General features: G+C 39.7%; 1 protein-coding gene across 1 annotated transcript in view; it reads left to right on the forward strand.

Moving 5' to 3' along the window:
• Positions 1 to 14,650, forward strand: part of BCAS1 (brain enriched myelin associated protein 1) — a 50,696-nt gene that overhangs the window by 14,484 nt on the left and 21,562 nt on the right. Inside the window, exons 4-7 of the mRNA XM_072879459.1 lie at positions 1,774 to 1,929; positions 2,514 to 2,558; positions 10,708 to 10,743; positions 11,085 to 11,288. Of these exons, the coding sequence (XP_072735560.1) occupies positions 1,774 to 1,929; positions 2,514 to 2,558; positions 10,708 to 10,743; positions 11,085 to 11,288 (441 nt within the window). The remainder of the gene's footprint in view (positions 1 to 1,773; positions 1,930 to 2,513; positions 2,559 to 10,707; positions 10,744 to 11,084; positions 11,289 to 14,650) is intronic.

The raw sequence follows: 14,650 nt of genomic DNA on the forward strand, positions 1-14,650 counted from the left end.
AAGCAGGGCTGCCAAAGCTGGCGTGGCCACGCGTGTTCTGCATGGGACATATTGTTCTTGGAGCCACTCTGGCCCATAACTGGCAGCTGGACAAAGTGGTGTGTTAGACCCTTGTAAGAAACTTCTAAATAGCCTGTTGAAGCACTCTGAACTGCTGTGCTGTGTTTCCTCCTGGGTAAACTTGGAAAACGGTGGGTGGAGAATAAGACAGAAGTCTCTTCTTGCAAGTAAAACCTTGCGTATTTTAACTCCTTAAATGTTGCATGGAGACTGGCCACTCCATGCTCATCTTTCCTGATGCCCAATTAGCCCTCTGAAGTTTTAAAACATTTATGCATCTTTAGTCTACTCCTTCCTTTAGTGACCTATAGAAATGTATGTCCTCTGCAAATCCTATACGAATATTGTGGTTTCTTTAATTCCCCAGTACAGGGAAAGGTTCTCAAGAGTACAATTTTATTTTATCTTTTCCTAGTAAAAATGGCACTGAACAACTATGTCTGATTGGCAGGTTAGGAAAAAACCCCTTGGTGTCACTTAGACCTCCAGGCAGCCTTTGAGAGCAGTGATTCAAAGATGCTGTTTACTGGAGACACCTGGACAGGCTCATCAGTTTTATTTCTTGTCCTGATTTTTCCTCTGGAGTAATCTGGGCATCTAGTATCCTAACAATTGCTTCTAGTTACTGTTTCCTAAGTGACCAGATATGTACTGCTGTCTAAATAGTTGGGGATGATAACTTCTGCTGAAGAATTATGGCACTGCTATGATTGTCTGTTCAATAACATCTCAAATCCCCTGCCAAAATCAAGGCCACCATCGTGCTAGGCACAATTTACTTTAATAATAATTGACAGATCCAGCCCTGCACTTACAATGTAGACAGACAAAAGGGAGGAGGATTATTGGTAACAGACTCAGACATTACTAGCCAGATGTAGTACTCTTAAATATTAAAAAAGGAAATGCTGAATGGGACATGAGGACTTGTCTCAAGCTGCTCTCTCCTGCACAGCATTTGTGTTGGCTTTACCTGTGCAGGCTCAAGGCAGAAGTGGCCAGAATGGCAGGCAAATTCAGCATAAAAGGATGCCAAGCTCTCCAAAACCAGTCCAAGAAGAGTTTTTTAAAAACCAGACCCTTGTTTAGGTGTCTAAACAGAAACTGAGTAACCTAATATTACATATTTGTGAGTGCTTGAGCACTGGAAAACTATTTTTGGGCTCTGGGAACTGTAATTCCAGGAAGAGAGGAGGCAGCTCCATCTGGCTCAGAAGAATTACTTTGGGTTGTTGCTTTTTTCCTTCTTTTAATCCGTACCATGTTTGTGTTTGCTAGATAAAAATTATTTCTGGAATTGCAAAATACAGAGTATCGGAAGCAATCTTTGTATGGTACAATCAGACACTGAACCATCAAAGGCCAAAATCTCGGTGTTTGTTCCTATTCACAAGTTCAGCCTTGAAAAGAGAAAAGTGGTGTTGTTTGGGATGCCGTGTGCAACTTTACTTGTGTTTGTTATACTTGGTAGCTGAGAACAATGTTCCTCCAACCAATGGCAAATGCTGAATATATTAGAAAAGAGGGGAAAGAGACGTATAAATGCTTGATTGTTCTGAATATGTAGGCTGGAGAAGTATGGTTGGAATTAGGGTTGTGACTCTCAGGGCAACATAATGCAAGTCACAAATGTTACTTTTGCATTCCACTGGAAATTAAGCAAGCTAGGACTGAGGAAACTCTGCCCCTCTTTTTTTTTTTTTTTTTTTTAAGGAGATAGATGACTGCAACCAAAAAGACCTACGGCAGGACTCGGCAGGTGTCAACGGTCTCACTGCTGAGCAACCTGAAAAGGCAGAGGTAAAACAAGACAGCCCCCAACCAGCTGCTGCAGTCGATAACTCCGTCATGAGTTTCCTTAAAACACTGGTAAGCTTTTGCCTTTCCTTTTCATCTCTAGGCTATGCTTTAAATTGCTTATAAAAATCCCATGTGGACATGTTGAGCTAAATGTAACATGTTTGCTGTCATGGGCACTGCGAAGTAATGAAGGCAAACAGATGCCTTAGAGAATGACTTGAGAGTGATAGAGAGATGTGTAGGCACAGTGCAGTTATGATCAAATGGTGATGACCTGCTCTGGAAACTTCCTCTTCTGCATAGATACTTGTAGATCTGGAGGTATTTAGCTGTGTCTAGGATTTTTCTGCATGACGAAAGTTTATTTTGTGATATCTCTCTAAAAGTTCATTTTTATGGATTAATTGGATGTATAAGCTTGAATAATATATCTTTGGTCCAGATATTTTTCATTTTAGCCATTGACTTCAAGCTGTTCTCGAGAAACATTTATATTACAAATTTTCCTACATGTGGGGGGAAAGCAATATTTATTTGTACTTCTTTCACCTTTGTGCTAGGAATAAACTGCTAGTTTCAAACATATGATCTTTCAGATCTTTTGAAAGAGTGAGTTGGGTATGACTGTTTGTTTTTTCTCAAATACATTTAAGGTTTCCCCAAGCAAAGCTGAACCCAAAAGTGATTCTGAAGACAAGGTAGGCAAATTCCTCATTCTGTCACTGGTCACTAGATGTTTTTGACACGGGTATTTCCTCTTCATCGTGTTGCTTTTTCCCCCAATTGATGTTATCATTTGAAGTAATTTAAAAGATTTTTTTTTCCCCTGAATAAATTTGAAAGGAAGATGAGCATAAACAGTGCAATTCTTCGTATCATATGTTACAATCAAGATCTGAACTGTAGCATTTGGTTGGACTTGATGATCTTAAAGGTCTTTTCCAACCTATACGATTCTGTGATTTTCTGCAAGGTTGGTGATGACCTGGTAACACTTCTGGTTGTTACTCTGACTTGTCCTTGGTCTGAAACTACAGGTCCCTGCAGTGAAATCCTCCTGACTCCACAGAAAACTCCATCTGCTCATAGGGCTGTGCAAAGCTTCTGGTTTTTCATTTCCAGTTGTGCATATACATGTCTCCTTTACCTCTCCTCACACCTGCTGGAGCTGCCATGTCCTGGTGGGGAGGACACGCGAGGTCCCCTGCCTGTGGCAGCTCTGTGGCTAGGTGGGCAGGAGCCTGCGCCCCCCCGCCTGCCCTGCAGTGCATCCACAGCTGCTGCCGGGTCCCCCCTTGGGGTGCAGGAGGATGGGCACGGATCAGCTTCCCACTGAAATCAAAAAGCAGGAGATCCCACCATTGCCTCTCTGGGGCTCTTCTGGCTGAAGCAGCCCTGTATGGACTGTGCTGCAGTCAGGGCTGAGGGGCTGTTCCTGTGCAGCAGCTGAAACCTCAGGAAGACGATGGAGCTGCTCTGAGCAGGACTGGGACTTGCAGGGAGAGCTGTCCTTCCCTGACGGCTCAGGCTTCTTTCCTTTGCACGCAGAGATGAGGATCAGGTCTTTTTAAGTGGGGTGAATTGAACACTCAAGCTGTTCTAATACAATGCACCAGGCTGGCTGGAAGTGTGTGTGATATTCCCACTGGGAACTGAAATCCGTTTTGGCTGGACAGGTACAGAACCAGTCTGAGAAACGCTCTTCCATGTAACAGGCAGATGTGGCCTCTTGCTTTCCTCTTGCAAACCATTTGTTCTTGGATTCCGCTGACAAGAGGAAACTTTTAGTGTCTGTGAGCAGCGATGGTCCTTTATATGTGAATTCAGAAAAGCTTCATTATTATAGCTTTCACTTGCTATTAGAGATACTGAAAATATCAGATTGATCCAATGTTTAACAACTTTGTAAAAAAAAAAAACACAAATACATAGAAAAACCTAAACTGTAAAAATTAAGTTGAAAACATAATCTTCTAAAATTGAAAAATGTAGGTGTTTAAAGACTTCTCCTTTCCTCTTTTTTTTCCTGTTCTATTAGTGCCAAAACTTAAATAGTTTCAACAGAGGCAGAAGTGAGACAATTTGTATTAAGCTGTCTATCTTCTAATGTTTCAATGGCTTACAGGCATATCACTGACTGCGTAACTGGGAATTTCCAGATTAAATGTCCTTCACATTGTTATGACTATAATAACTAAAGTTTTCTTGCAATGCCTGTGATAAAATTTAATTAACACATAAAGAATAAAACCCTAAAAAAGGAAATGGTCTTTCCATGCAGCTATTAGGTAGCCAAAATCACTAGGCATCAACATTTTTGTCCTCTATCCTATTTTTTATCCTTTTTGTCCCATTCAATTTTTCATATAGCCTGGTACTGAAATGGTGAAGTCAGTCTTTCCAGAAAGCTTGGTGAGTACATGGGGGATACACATCACTCCCCGATTATAGCTCAATAGTTCTGGAAATCATCAACCAGGGCTAAGGTCTTCCAACAGATCCAGAAAAGGTAGTTATCAAATTGCACTGTTTCAGTGAGGCTTGTAGCTCCTTCAGCAGCTTCTGAAAAAGCCAGTTGTTCAGTCCTGTTTGCATACCTGACTTTATCAAGCGCACCCATGTGCTTCTACAACAGGTGACTGTTGGTGCAGGTGTACTGCTGTTTGGAAACAAATATGCTGTTGGGGTTTGGTTTGCTATCACACCTGTGAGGGCAAACAAACCCAGGTGACTAGCAGGATACACAAACTCATTATATAGAGGTTACGTGGGAGTTGCTTTTTTACAAAGAATTCCTTTATCCTCGCTATCTTCTTGATACAAAGAATGCCATTTTCACTATATTAAAGGAAAAATATGTTAAAAAGGTTAATTTCTCAACTGTCATATAGAAAAGCTGCAGATTTTTCACCTGATATGTATAATGAAATAATGGGCACTTTTCCTCTGAGAAATAACTTCTATCTTAACGGTAAAGTTGTGCTCTTAAGTGAGGCTTTCCCCTTCGTGCAGTCTGAGCTCTCCTGAGTGCTTTTGCATGGTTTGGCTGGCACAGGGACCACTGTGCCTTGGAGTCATGGGCGCGCTTTCACTCTGGCTGCTCGTGCACCCCCTTGGCAGGGAGGAGCTGGGTTTTATCACACAAGGGGTGGTACATTCCCAGTGTCTCTCAGCAGTGCTCTCCATGGCTAAGAGGACAAACAAGCTTTCTCATAAATCTGAGAGAGCCACAGCCCACCTCAGCTTTGCAAAGCACAGCAGCGTACTCCCTCCTGCTGAAACGCAGAGGTGTGCGGCATCAGCGAAGCTGAACTTGGTGGGTTTTGTAGCAACATGCTGTCATCAGCAATGCCTCTGGCTTTAATCAGCTGGCTAAAGACATGTATGCTTTCAGCAGCCTGGGCACACCCTTAATGATTGTCATTTCATCCATGTAAACACAGGAGTTTAATATAAGTTGAGTCATACTTCCTTAGATTAATTGATCCTTTGCAAGTTCATACTAACCAACATGGCATTCAGATCAGATCTGCCCCAGACCACCGATTTGACCCTTCTGTAGCGGATCCTGACTTGTTCCCGCACCGCTGTATGTTTGGGAATACTGAGAATGGTACAGAGTACTGCGGGGGAAAATGGCCAATTTTGATGCGACTGGCCACAGCCTCTCCATAGTACAAAGCACTTTGTAGGAAGCATGTAATCGCACTGCATGAAACAATCTTTAGACCAAGACCTCAACTTCACGTGCTCCCAAGTGTTACATTCTGTACTCTGGGCCTTTCCTCCTACCCTGTTAGTTGTGGTCAACCACAGCGCTTGACGCTTCACATGGCAAACACTGCAGGCTGATTGTTTCTTTGGAATTTGGGTCTCTTCATGCTTCCATAGTTCCTGGAAAATTTTGTCAACTCGTTTTAAAGCTTTTTACTGGTTGGAAGCTTTTATTTTTGCCTTGTTCAAGTGTAAAAGAAAACAGAATGAAGCTTGTGAAGGGACAAGCTAATTACCCAGAGGGTGAACACTTGAATCACTTGTCATTGAAATATAATTTTTTAAATTTGTATTTCTTCATTATATATTGGCCTGATGCTTAATTAAATCAGGAAATAAATTACCTAAGGGAGATGAGAATGAAGTCCAGGATACTAGCAAGCAGCAAGTAAAAGAAATACTACATCCTCCTTTCTACTAGGTAATCACAAAGGCATCTTACTGCTTTAAAACCTGACACTGTGAAACACTGAAGAGTGAAGAATACTGCCCTGTATTATTTGTGATTAGTCATATATTATGGGCATATGTACAGTGCAGTTACCATAGAACAGTCTCTTGTGTTAACTTGTTTATGTTATAAAGCTCAGTTAAGCAACCTCGGATACTTGTGGCTTTGTGTCCCACTCCTTTCTTATTATTGAAAAGGTGAAAATGGTGGGGAAGGAAGGAAAAAAAAAACCCTTATTGTTCATAACACGAAAACTTAAGCTTTTTTCCTGCACTGATAAATCCTGAGGGTTGGGTTGAAGACTCGGGGGGGAGGAAACTTGAACAGTTAAATTTTGAAGAGGTTCCTGAATTTGGAAATGTATTTTTTTCCAATGCTGTGAAAAGTTAAATGGAACATTTTAGCAAATGTTACACAAGTTTTTCCAAGACTTGTCAAAGTCATGTATTTGAGTAGGCCTACCTCTGCCCTGCCCACTATGCAGGGTAATTTATTCGGCATTGAGTTGCAGGTAGTCTTTTTAAAAATAGCCTGATACTGCTTTTTCCATCTAGTCATCAGTATCAATGTTTTTCTTTAATTTATAGCACTTTGTAGTGGATTTTTCAATGTGATGCCTAGCTTTTTAGAGATCCAGTCTCTAATGTCAGTGGGCGATGATTCCCAAAACAAGTGCCTTCTGCAGACATTTAGAATGGAGTGAAAAGGAAGCAGCGCTTTCTGTTTCAACACCTTCCGTATTAGTATATCATTACTATTTTTCTGATACTTTTATTTCTAACATATTTCATGAACATTAGTGCAGTTTTGAAATATTTCATGTAGCATGTATCATGAATATTCATACTGCCCTTTTCCTAAATAATGCATTACACAAAACATTTTAAAGTCCCTACAATACTGCAATAAAAAGAATGAAGGTATTTCCAAAGATTTATATATCTGCTTATTTTAAACTTATAAATCCCAAATTCAGTTGCTTACTCATGAATTTAAAGTACAGAATTCTTAGTCTTTGTGGGCTTTGGGTCTCAATTTAATGAATAATTGCGGGGGCAAATTGTGGTTTAATTGTGAGTCAACTGGATTGCCCTAGCTTTTATATTTATTTCACCACTCATGTGAAAGTCTAAGGAGAACTGAGTAATTAGAAGAAAATATAATTTGTTGTCCAGGGCACAAAGGAAATGTTTGTTTTTAATATAGCATATATGACTGTTTGAATGTTTTTCATGAACCAAATAAAAACCTTGCAATAAGTACTCAACTTCAAATGCCGTTGTACAAAAGGGATCGAAAGTGGAAAAAGGCCATGGTGGGCAACCTGCTCCGAAGACAGCGGCAGAATCCCAAACTAAAGGAGCCAAGAAAAAGAAGGCAGAGAGTCCCAAGCTAGGACACAGTACATTTAGTAAACTCTTTAGGCATAAGGTCTGTATGAAACTCTAGCAAGAGCAGAACCCTGAGCAGTAACAGATGGCTCCTGTCACAGAGCAAAGTGATTTAATTGGTAACTGAAATCAGCATCTGGCCAGCTGTGCAGTGCTCTGAAAACTACAGGCATGAGCATTTCTGTGCCATGTTATGAAAACAATCTTCATGTGCAACATTTCTCTCATTATACCATCTGTGAATTCAGGATTCTGAAACAATTCCTCTAACCTTCCCTGCTATGTGCTTCCCAGTTACACTTACTAATGCTGACTAAGCTTCCCTGGCCACTTAAAATAAAATAAAAGGTACTGACAAACCATGAATTATGCAGATACAAACAGCGCCTGCAATTGTAGGACAGGTTTAAGAGCTCAGTCCAACTACAATTAAGGCTTTATGATCCACGATGCCTTAACATGCACTGCATGTAGTCAAAATTGGTGATTTGGTAAACTGGGGCATCTGATATGGCACAAACAAGGTTGGAACACGGCATTTCTTTCAGAAATAGTTACTTTTCACTCAAAACAAGAAAAGTAATTGTTGACTGGATTCTAAGTTTAGTTTAGATGGAGAAAGTTTGGTTTTCACAGATACTTTAAAGTTGTTCAAAATGCATGCTTTTTGTGCAAATGGTTGTTTTAGAGGGCATTATCTTTTATCTTCAAAAAAAAAAAAATCACCGAAAACTTTTAATCAGCTTTTGTCTCAAGGTCCATATTTGGGCACTTCTGCATTCTCTGAAGAAGATAATCTGCCATGATGTTTTGTGGCAGGGAAGCAGAGAATTACAGCTTTTTAGCCCAAAGAATGCAGAAGCAGAGACCCTTCTACTGGGGGAGGAAAGTAATTAATATTTAATGCTCACTCAAAATACCCATATGGACTTTCTGGTGAGTAGGGGGCTTTCTAATCAAGGGCACAAGGCAAAGGGAGTTCTTTAAGATATTTTCAAAACAAAAATGTTTTTTTCACTGTCTCATCTTTGAGATAAAAATGTCATCTGCATATTACTGAAGGAATAATAATCTTCCCAATGGGAAGTCTACAGTTCTTGGCAACAGCTTAAAGTTAAGATCTCATCTTGTATATAATATACTACATTGATAGCTAATAGTTTTGATATTTAATACAGTTAAAATATGAATTACTTGTTCATAATGAATTAAGGCTTCCTAGTAAAAAACATACCTGGCTAGCATTTTTTTAAGGTGCTACGTTTCTTCTACAACAGTTCAAAAATCTCATAATGAGTTGTTGGGAGAGATGATTGGTTTTCATTAGGCTTTTGATAGAATTTTAAAGACTCTTAGTTTGGAATGAAACTAGTTATCTTGAAGGAATGCAACAGCACTAAATTTTTACAGTAATAAAATGTCTTATAAAATGCCATTACTTTTAAATAGTTTTTTCTTGTTTCTAAGTTTATTTTCACAGCTTTCTTTCCACATACAAAATACAGAAGCACTAAGTGGGGCATCATTTATGACATAGTAAGAAAAAGGAGATGGATTAAAATGGTGCCAACAGTTTGCTTGTAAGGCTGATAGAAAGTGGAAATTCAAATCAGAGCAGTGATGTGACAGGCAAGCCCTGAAGTTATCACCTCTAGTAAAAAAAAAAAGTGGTTCTGTTTATCTCTTTTCATTTGAAATGCCTTAGCATGATGTGTCAACTAGATGAATGGGTAATGAATTCCTTTATTTGAAATGATCATTTTAATATATGTAGTCATATTTAATTTTAAGCATGTCACCCTCTCCTCTGAAAGTTCTGTCTCTGCAAGTCTTCCAAAATGCACTTCTCAGTACCTTAGTTAAGAAGATTTACTATTAGGTTAACAAATGTTGTATTTCAGTGTCCTGTGTTTACATAAATACTAACTGTAAAGCAACCTGTGAATGTTGTTTTCAAACAGCAATGTGCATCCTAATATAAATGCATAACATAAGCTGATGGAATGGGATTTGGCCGTTTGACCTCAAACCCTGAGTTTGGATGGCATTTGGCAGCTGGGTCCCTGTCAGTTCTTTTAGTCCCATCCGTGTATATTTGCCTTGCATTGCATGCCAGTTTTGCAGTATAACTGTACTTATTTATAGAATTTTGACTTGGAAGGGTTCATCACTTATTTTCAGCATTAGTACTGAAGCCAGCTTGTGGCATTACACTACTTTTTACCACTTGCTCTGGATCTTGTTCATTAGAGCTAACCACAAAAAGAAGTTCTTGGCTCCTGCAAAATAACTCTCACCTATTCTTTCAAGAAATCTGCAAAGCCTGTGGCAGGCTGCCTAAGCCCAGGGGTGCTGGGCTCACATTTACTTGAGTTTGTGGCTTGCTGCTCCTCTCTTTGTACGGCTCAGATGCTCATCTTCAGCGTAAGCTATGCTGGATGTCAACGCTGGTCAATAGATACTGATATATATCACTGGCCAGAAAGGAGTTTAACAAACTGGATCTACTCCTGGCTTCATATATTTTGATGAAACCAGGAGACCCATCACTGTGAATGATTTTTTTTTTTCTTTTTTTTAACAAAAGAGTAAATCCCACCTAACACACAAAAGTGTGAGTGGATGGACTAAACCAACCTCCAGCACCTGCAGACCTTCTCTTTGTAGAGCTGCAACTCCTGCTTCTAAGTTATAAAGCCACTGCTGTTCTGTGCCCTTCATTTCCAGGCAGTCATCTGCCTATGTTTTGTACTGCAGAAAGCAAAGCCTCCTGCTTTGATGGTGACGTCGCTGACTGGTGTGCAATTCCCCCAGTGGCAAAGACCCAGCTCTGGCTTGTATGTGTGCACTGAAAGTTGCACACGCAGACCCAGCTCAGAAAAAATCTCTGCTAATATCTTAAAATCCTGTGTAAAGTCTTACCCGAAGAAACTGGGAATGCATATGTAAACACACGTTTTGAAAGAACAAATTGAGGACTGCAAGCACGGTGGCATGAGCGCAAAGCAATTCAACGCAAGGCTGCTGCAGGTAGAGGGATGCAAGCTGGCAGTCCCTTCAGGCAGCCTCGCCTCTGCCAGAGATCAGTTTCCATGGTTGCAGGAGCCAGGACTTTCACAAACATTCACTAAAAATAAAATAATTTGTGACACAGACAATTCCTGAACTGTGTAACTGTGAGTGCTGACATTGCCCGAGACAGACTTGTCTTTGTGTTTTGTTTCCCTTCAGGCTGCAAAAGAGACGCAACAGACAACTAATACCAAAGTGAGTAGGATGATTCAAGTTATCTGTATGAATAACACAGTCAAAGGCTAATTATTCTCACTGTCTTTTTCGGTCTCAAAGACACTGTTTTAATTTCTTAATTAATCATCTCTGCTACGAAGGGTGGGTTGCTATGTAATTTGCTTCCTCTGTTGAAGCCATTACTTCATTTGAAAGGACAGGGCAATGCGGTCACGAGCTGCACCTCGTTGCTTGGTGTGTCCTGTGCAGTGCTGGTCCGCTGCATGCTTACCTCTTGTACCAGGTGATGCCTGAACACGCTGCAAGTGTCTTGTCCTTCGCACATTTCCAACAGCCTATGTGTTCATGTTTCTTTCTAGAGCACTGAACAGCAGCCTGTTACCTCTGCAAAATCAGACAAAAATGTCCCTTCCTCTCAAGAGCCGCAGACAACTAAGCAAACTACAAAAGCCCCCGAGCCTGCAGCCCAACAGCAGGCAGCGGCCACCGAAGCCCCCAAAGAGGCGACAAAGGAGAAAGCATCATCCACTCCCACGCCGCTGAGCAAGCTCTTTTGGAAAAAGGTACGCCTGGGTTTTGGAGCTGGCCCATCCCACAGCTCCATCTTCACACAGCGACTGGAGTTATTGCTAAGCGTAGAGTTACAGTAAAGCAGTCAGATCTGCAAAGCTGAGCATGTCCCACATGCTAAAGGCATGAGGGGCACAAATGACATATGCAGTTACAAATGCGTACGTGAGCTTTGGGCGGTCACGTATACAATGGCTAATGATGGCAGTTAGACTCCTGCAGAAGGATCTTATAAAACTGTAGCCTTTCAAACCTGTCTGTACTATTTTTGAATGGTATTATGGAAGAAGGAATATTACTCTGTCAATTCAACGCACTTGTTAAAAAGCTTATGGAGATTATAATATTCTTTACCAAATTATATCATTAATAGAGAGATAGCTAGAAAAACACATTTCATTTTTATGAGAACTGTTTGATTTAGTTCTAAATGTCTGAAAACCTGGAACCTGGTAGGTTTATTCTCACTCAACAGAAAAAGTTTCATACCAGAGTGGGTCAGTTTTTAAGTTCAGGGATGGAGGTCGATTGCTTGGGAAGACATATTTTTCCTCAGGTTAAATAGCAATTTTAACTAAAATTAGGGCTAACTTTGAAAACATGGTCCCTGTTTCCATGATCCTCCGTGGTTTATAAGCTGAAAGCTTATTCTTTTCTCATTTCACTTAAGAGAAGAGCTGTATTAAACTTTACTGAATCACTGTATGTTGAATAACTGCTTTCCTGGGCTTCTGTTCAAGTTCAAATCCCAGAAATGAAATGCTTCCAAACACACAGATGTTGACTGAGCGGCTAGCCCTGCAGCTTCTTTAGCTGCATTTTCCCTACTGCGCAGTGATACTGGAGATAGAGTTTGGGTATGTTACTTACATTAAGAAAAAGAAGTCGTTTAGGTATTTACAGAGTAAACATGCTTGAAAACAATCTAAGCTTGAAACATTTGTTACTTGGGACTTAATTTCCTGTGGAACGCGGCTAATCAGGTACTTAAAATGAGAGGAAAGTTGTGAAGAAGAGGGAGAGGGAGGTTTTTAATACAGTTGTTATTGCTACGGAAACCTCCTCCTCTGTCTGAGTAGTCTGGCTTATTTGAAAACAGAGATGGGAAGCAGGATGTATGCTGAACATCAGGATAAAATAAGAAACAAAGAGGCCTTCTGGCAAACGGTTGTATGCAGTTTCAGTGTAAAACAGAGAGTAATAAATCAGGTCTGAAGTTCAGTATTTTCATAATGAAGTAACAAGGCCTTTTGTGTTTGAAAAAGTATGTAAGAAGGGAACATTTTCTTGCAGAAAAATAGTGAAAATCACTCCTGTGGAGGAGCGATTAGTGGTGATGGTTGGTTTAAAAAAAAAAAAAAATCTGATTAGTTTGGGTTAATCTTTCAAAATAACGTTTTGAAATCTTACCAAAACCTTACATAGTTATAGATATTTTACTGCTTTGTATAATGTAGGTTCTGCCCACAGTGAACACCAGCTCCCCATATCTCATAGCTAAGCTAAACCAGGTCTAGGTACCTACCCTGTGTCTTTCTAACCTTACGGCAATCTTCACTGAAGTCCCGGGACCTCAAACATCTCAGGGGTACAAACCTTGTACCAAAATTCTGCCTTTCACTTCTGTTTGTTTGTAATGTTGTGCTTAATTTATCCTACATCAACATTAAAATAAAGCTGCTTACATCAGTGAATGGAAAGTGTAGAGAACTCTCTACAACTCCGACCAGGTTTTGGTTGCTACCAAAAATATTAAGGGCTAGTTAAATCATTTACCCAAATGCACTGACCTACAATAGTACATGAAATCTGACTTTTAACTTTGTAAAATGAGGCCATTTCTGCTTAGTTAGAACTTCTTGGGTCTGGAATCATCCCAAGACCAAATGGTTTTGCAAGTTTTCTGAAGTAAATTTCTGCAGCAGAGAATTTAATTTGGTCCTAAGGATTTAAAAAAAAAAAAAAAAAAAAAAACTGCCTGCTTGAGCATTGAATCCTTACCTGTAAAAAGCTGATGTTGCTTTAATGGATTTTCTTGACAGAGAATAATATATTTCCTTTGATGAAAGACCTTGGTGACCCAGTCAGCTTGAAGCTAAAAAAAAAAAAAATTAGGATAGATTTAAAAAAAAAAAAGTCCTTAGACTACAGGTTAGCTTCAAACTCAGCTTGGCTCGAGGATTCTGTCTTTTTTTTTTTTTTTTTTTCATTCCTGCAGTGATTTTTATCTTCTTTCTGGCACCCTTAATGTACTGCCCTTTTGCTAGGATAGAGAATCAAAGCTAGCAACTGTTACAAATAGGTGTATAATTCAGTCGTGTAGTTTTTCTTTTGAACTAACAAATAGCAACCACAACACTCAATAGATCCAGGATTCAGATCCAGCTTCTCTCTTTTCAGGCAGTCTCTCAAATATCTATCTTCTGATGAGCTTTCACTTCAAAGTAAAGCTAATGAAGTTCCCATCAACACGTTGTAGTTAATGCCACTGCTCTGACTACAGACAAATAAATATGTAAAAGAAAAAGAAAATAAATCCTTATTCAGCTTCTCAGATGGAAACCACTTTGACTGTATTTGCCCCATTTCTTGATCAGTCTGCACAAAAGTTTTTATAACTGTTACTCAAATGTTTGTCATACTAGCATATTTTTTTTCCAAATACTAAGGAATATTAATATAGAATTACAGTTAGTAATTTCACGTATTTGTGTTGGAAACCTGGTTTTCAAGACCTTGTAGATATCTGATCAGGGCAGAGAAACATGACACTTCATTTATATCTGATCAAAGCATGCTGGTAAATGATAGAGGAAAGTGATTGAGGGAGTATTATTTAGGCTGCTCTATGAATTATCTTAAATATATCTGCTTTTAAAAAACTAGAATTTTAAGCCATTGCAATTCTGTTGCCATACTAACACAGAAAAATTATGCCCTTTCTACTGAGAGGTATTTATACACTGATAATAGAAATAGCAAACTGGTTAGCTATTAAGTGAAGCAGAATAACACCTTTTGTTGCTGAGCCTGCATCCATACTCTGCCTTAGGAAAGCAAAGATAAATATTTGGGTGGAGTGTGCAAGATAAGTGTTAAAATTACCGAGGACTTACCAAGTTCCCATATATTCCAGGATGGGAGCAGTTTACCTGCTCCCATTCTGGAATATATCACCTATCAGGCAGGAGAGAAGGAGATTCTGGCCATTTTTTGCTGGGTAAATGGATGAAGAAACTTTAACGAGAATTCCCCTGGTTGAGGGAGTGAGGAGGACAATAAGCAATGGGCTTTTGGGGGCCATCTCACAAGCCGGCTGCTGGCATAGGTGCCATCCTTACAGCAGGGAGGGCCC

The sequence above is a fragment of the Ciconia boyciana genome, chromosome 14 (assembly GCF_034638445.1).
Source record: "Ciconia boyciana chromosome 14, ASM3463844v1, whole genome shotgun sequence".
Taxonomy (NCBI): Eukaryota; Metazoa; Chordata; class Aves; order Ciconiiformes; family Ciconiidae; genus Ciconia; species Ciconia boyciana.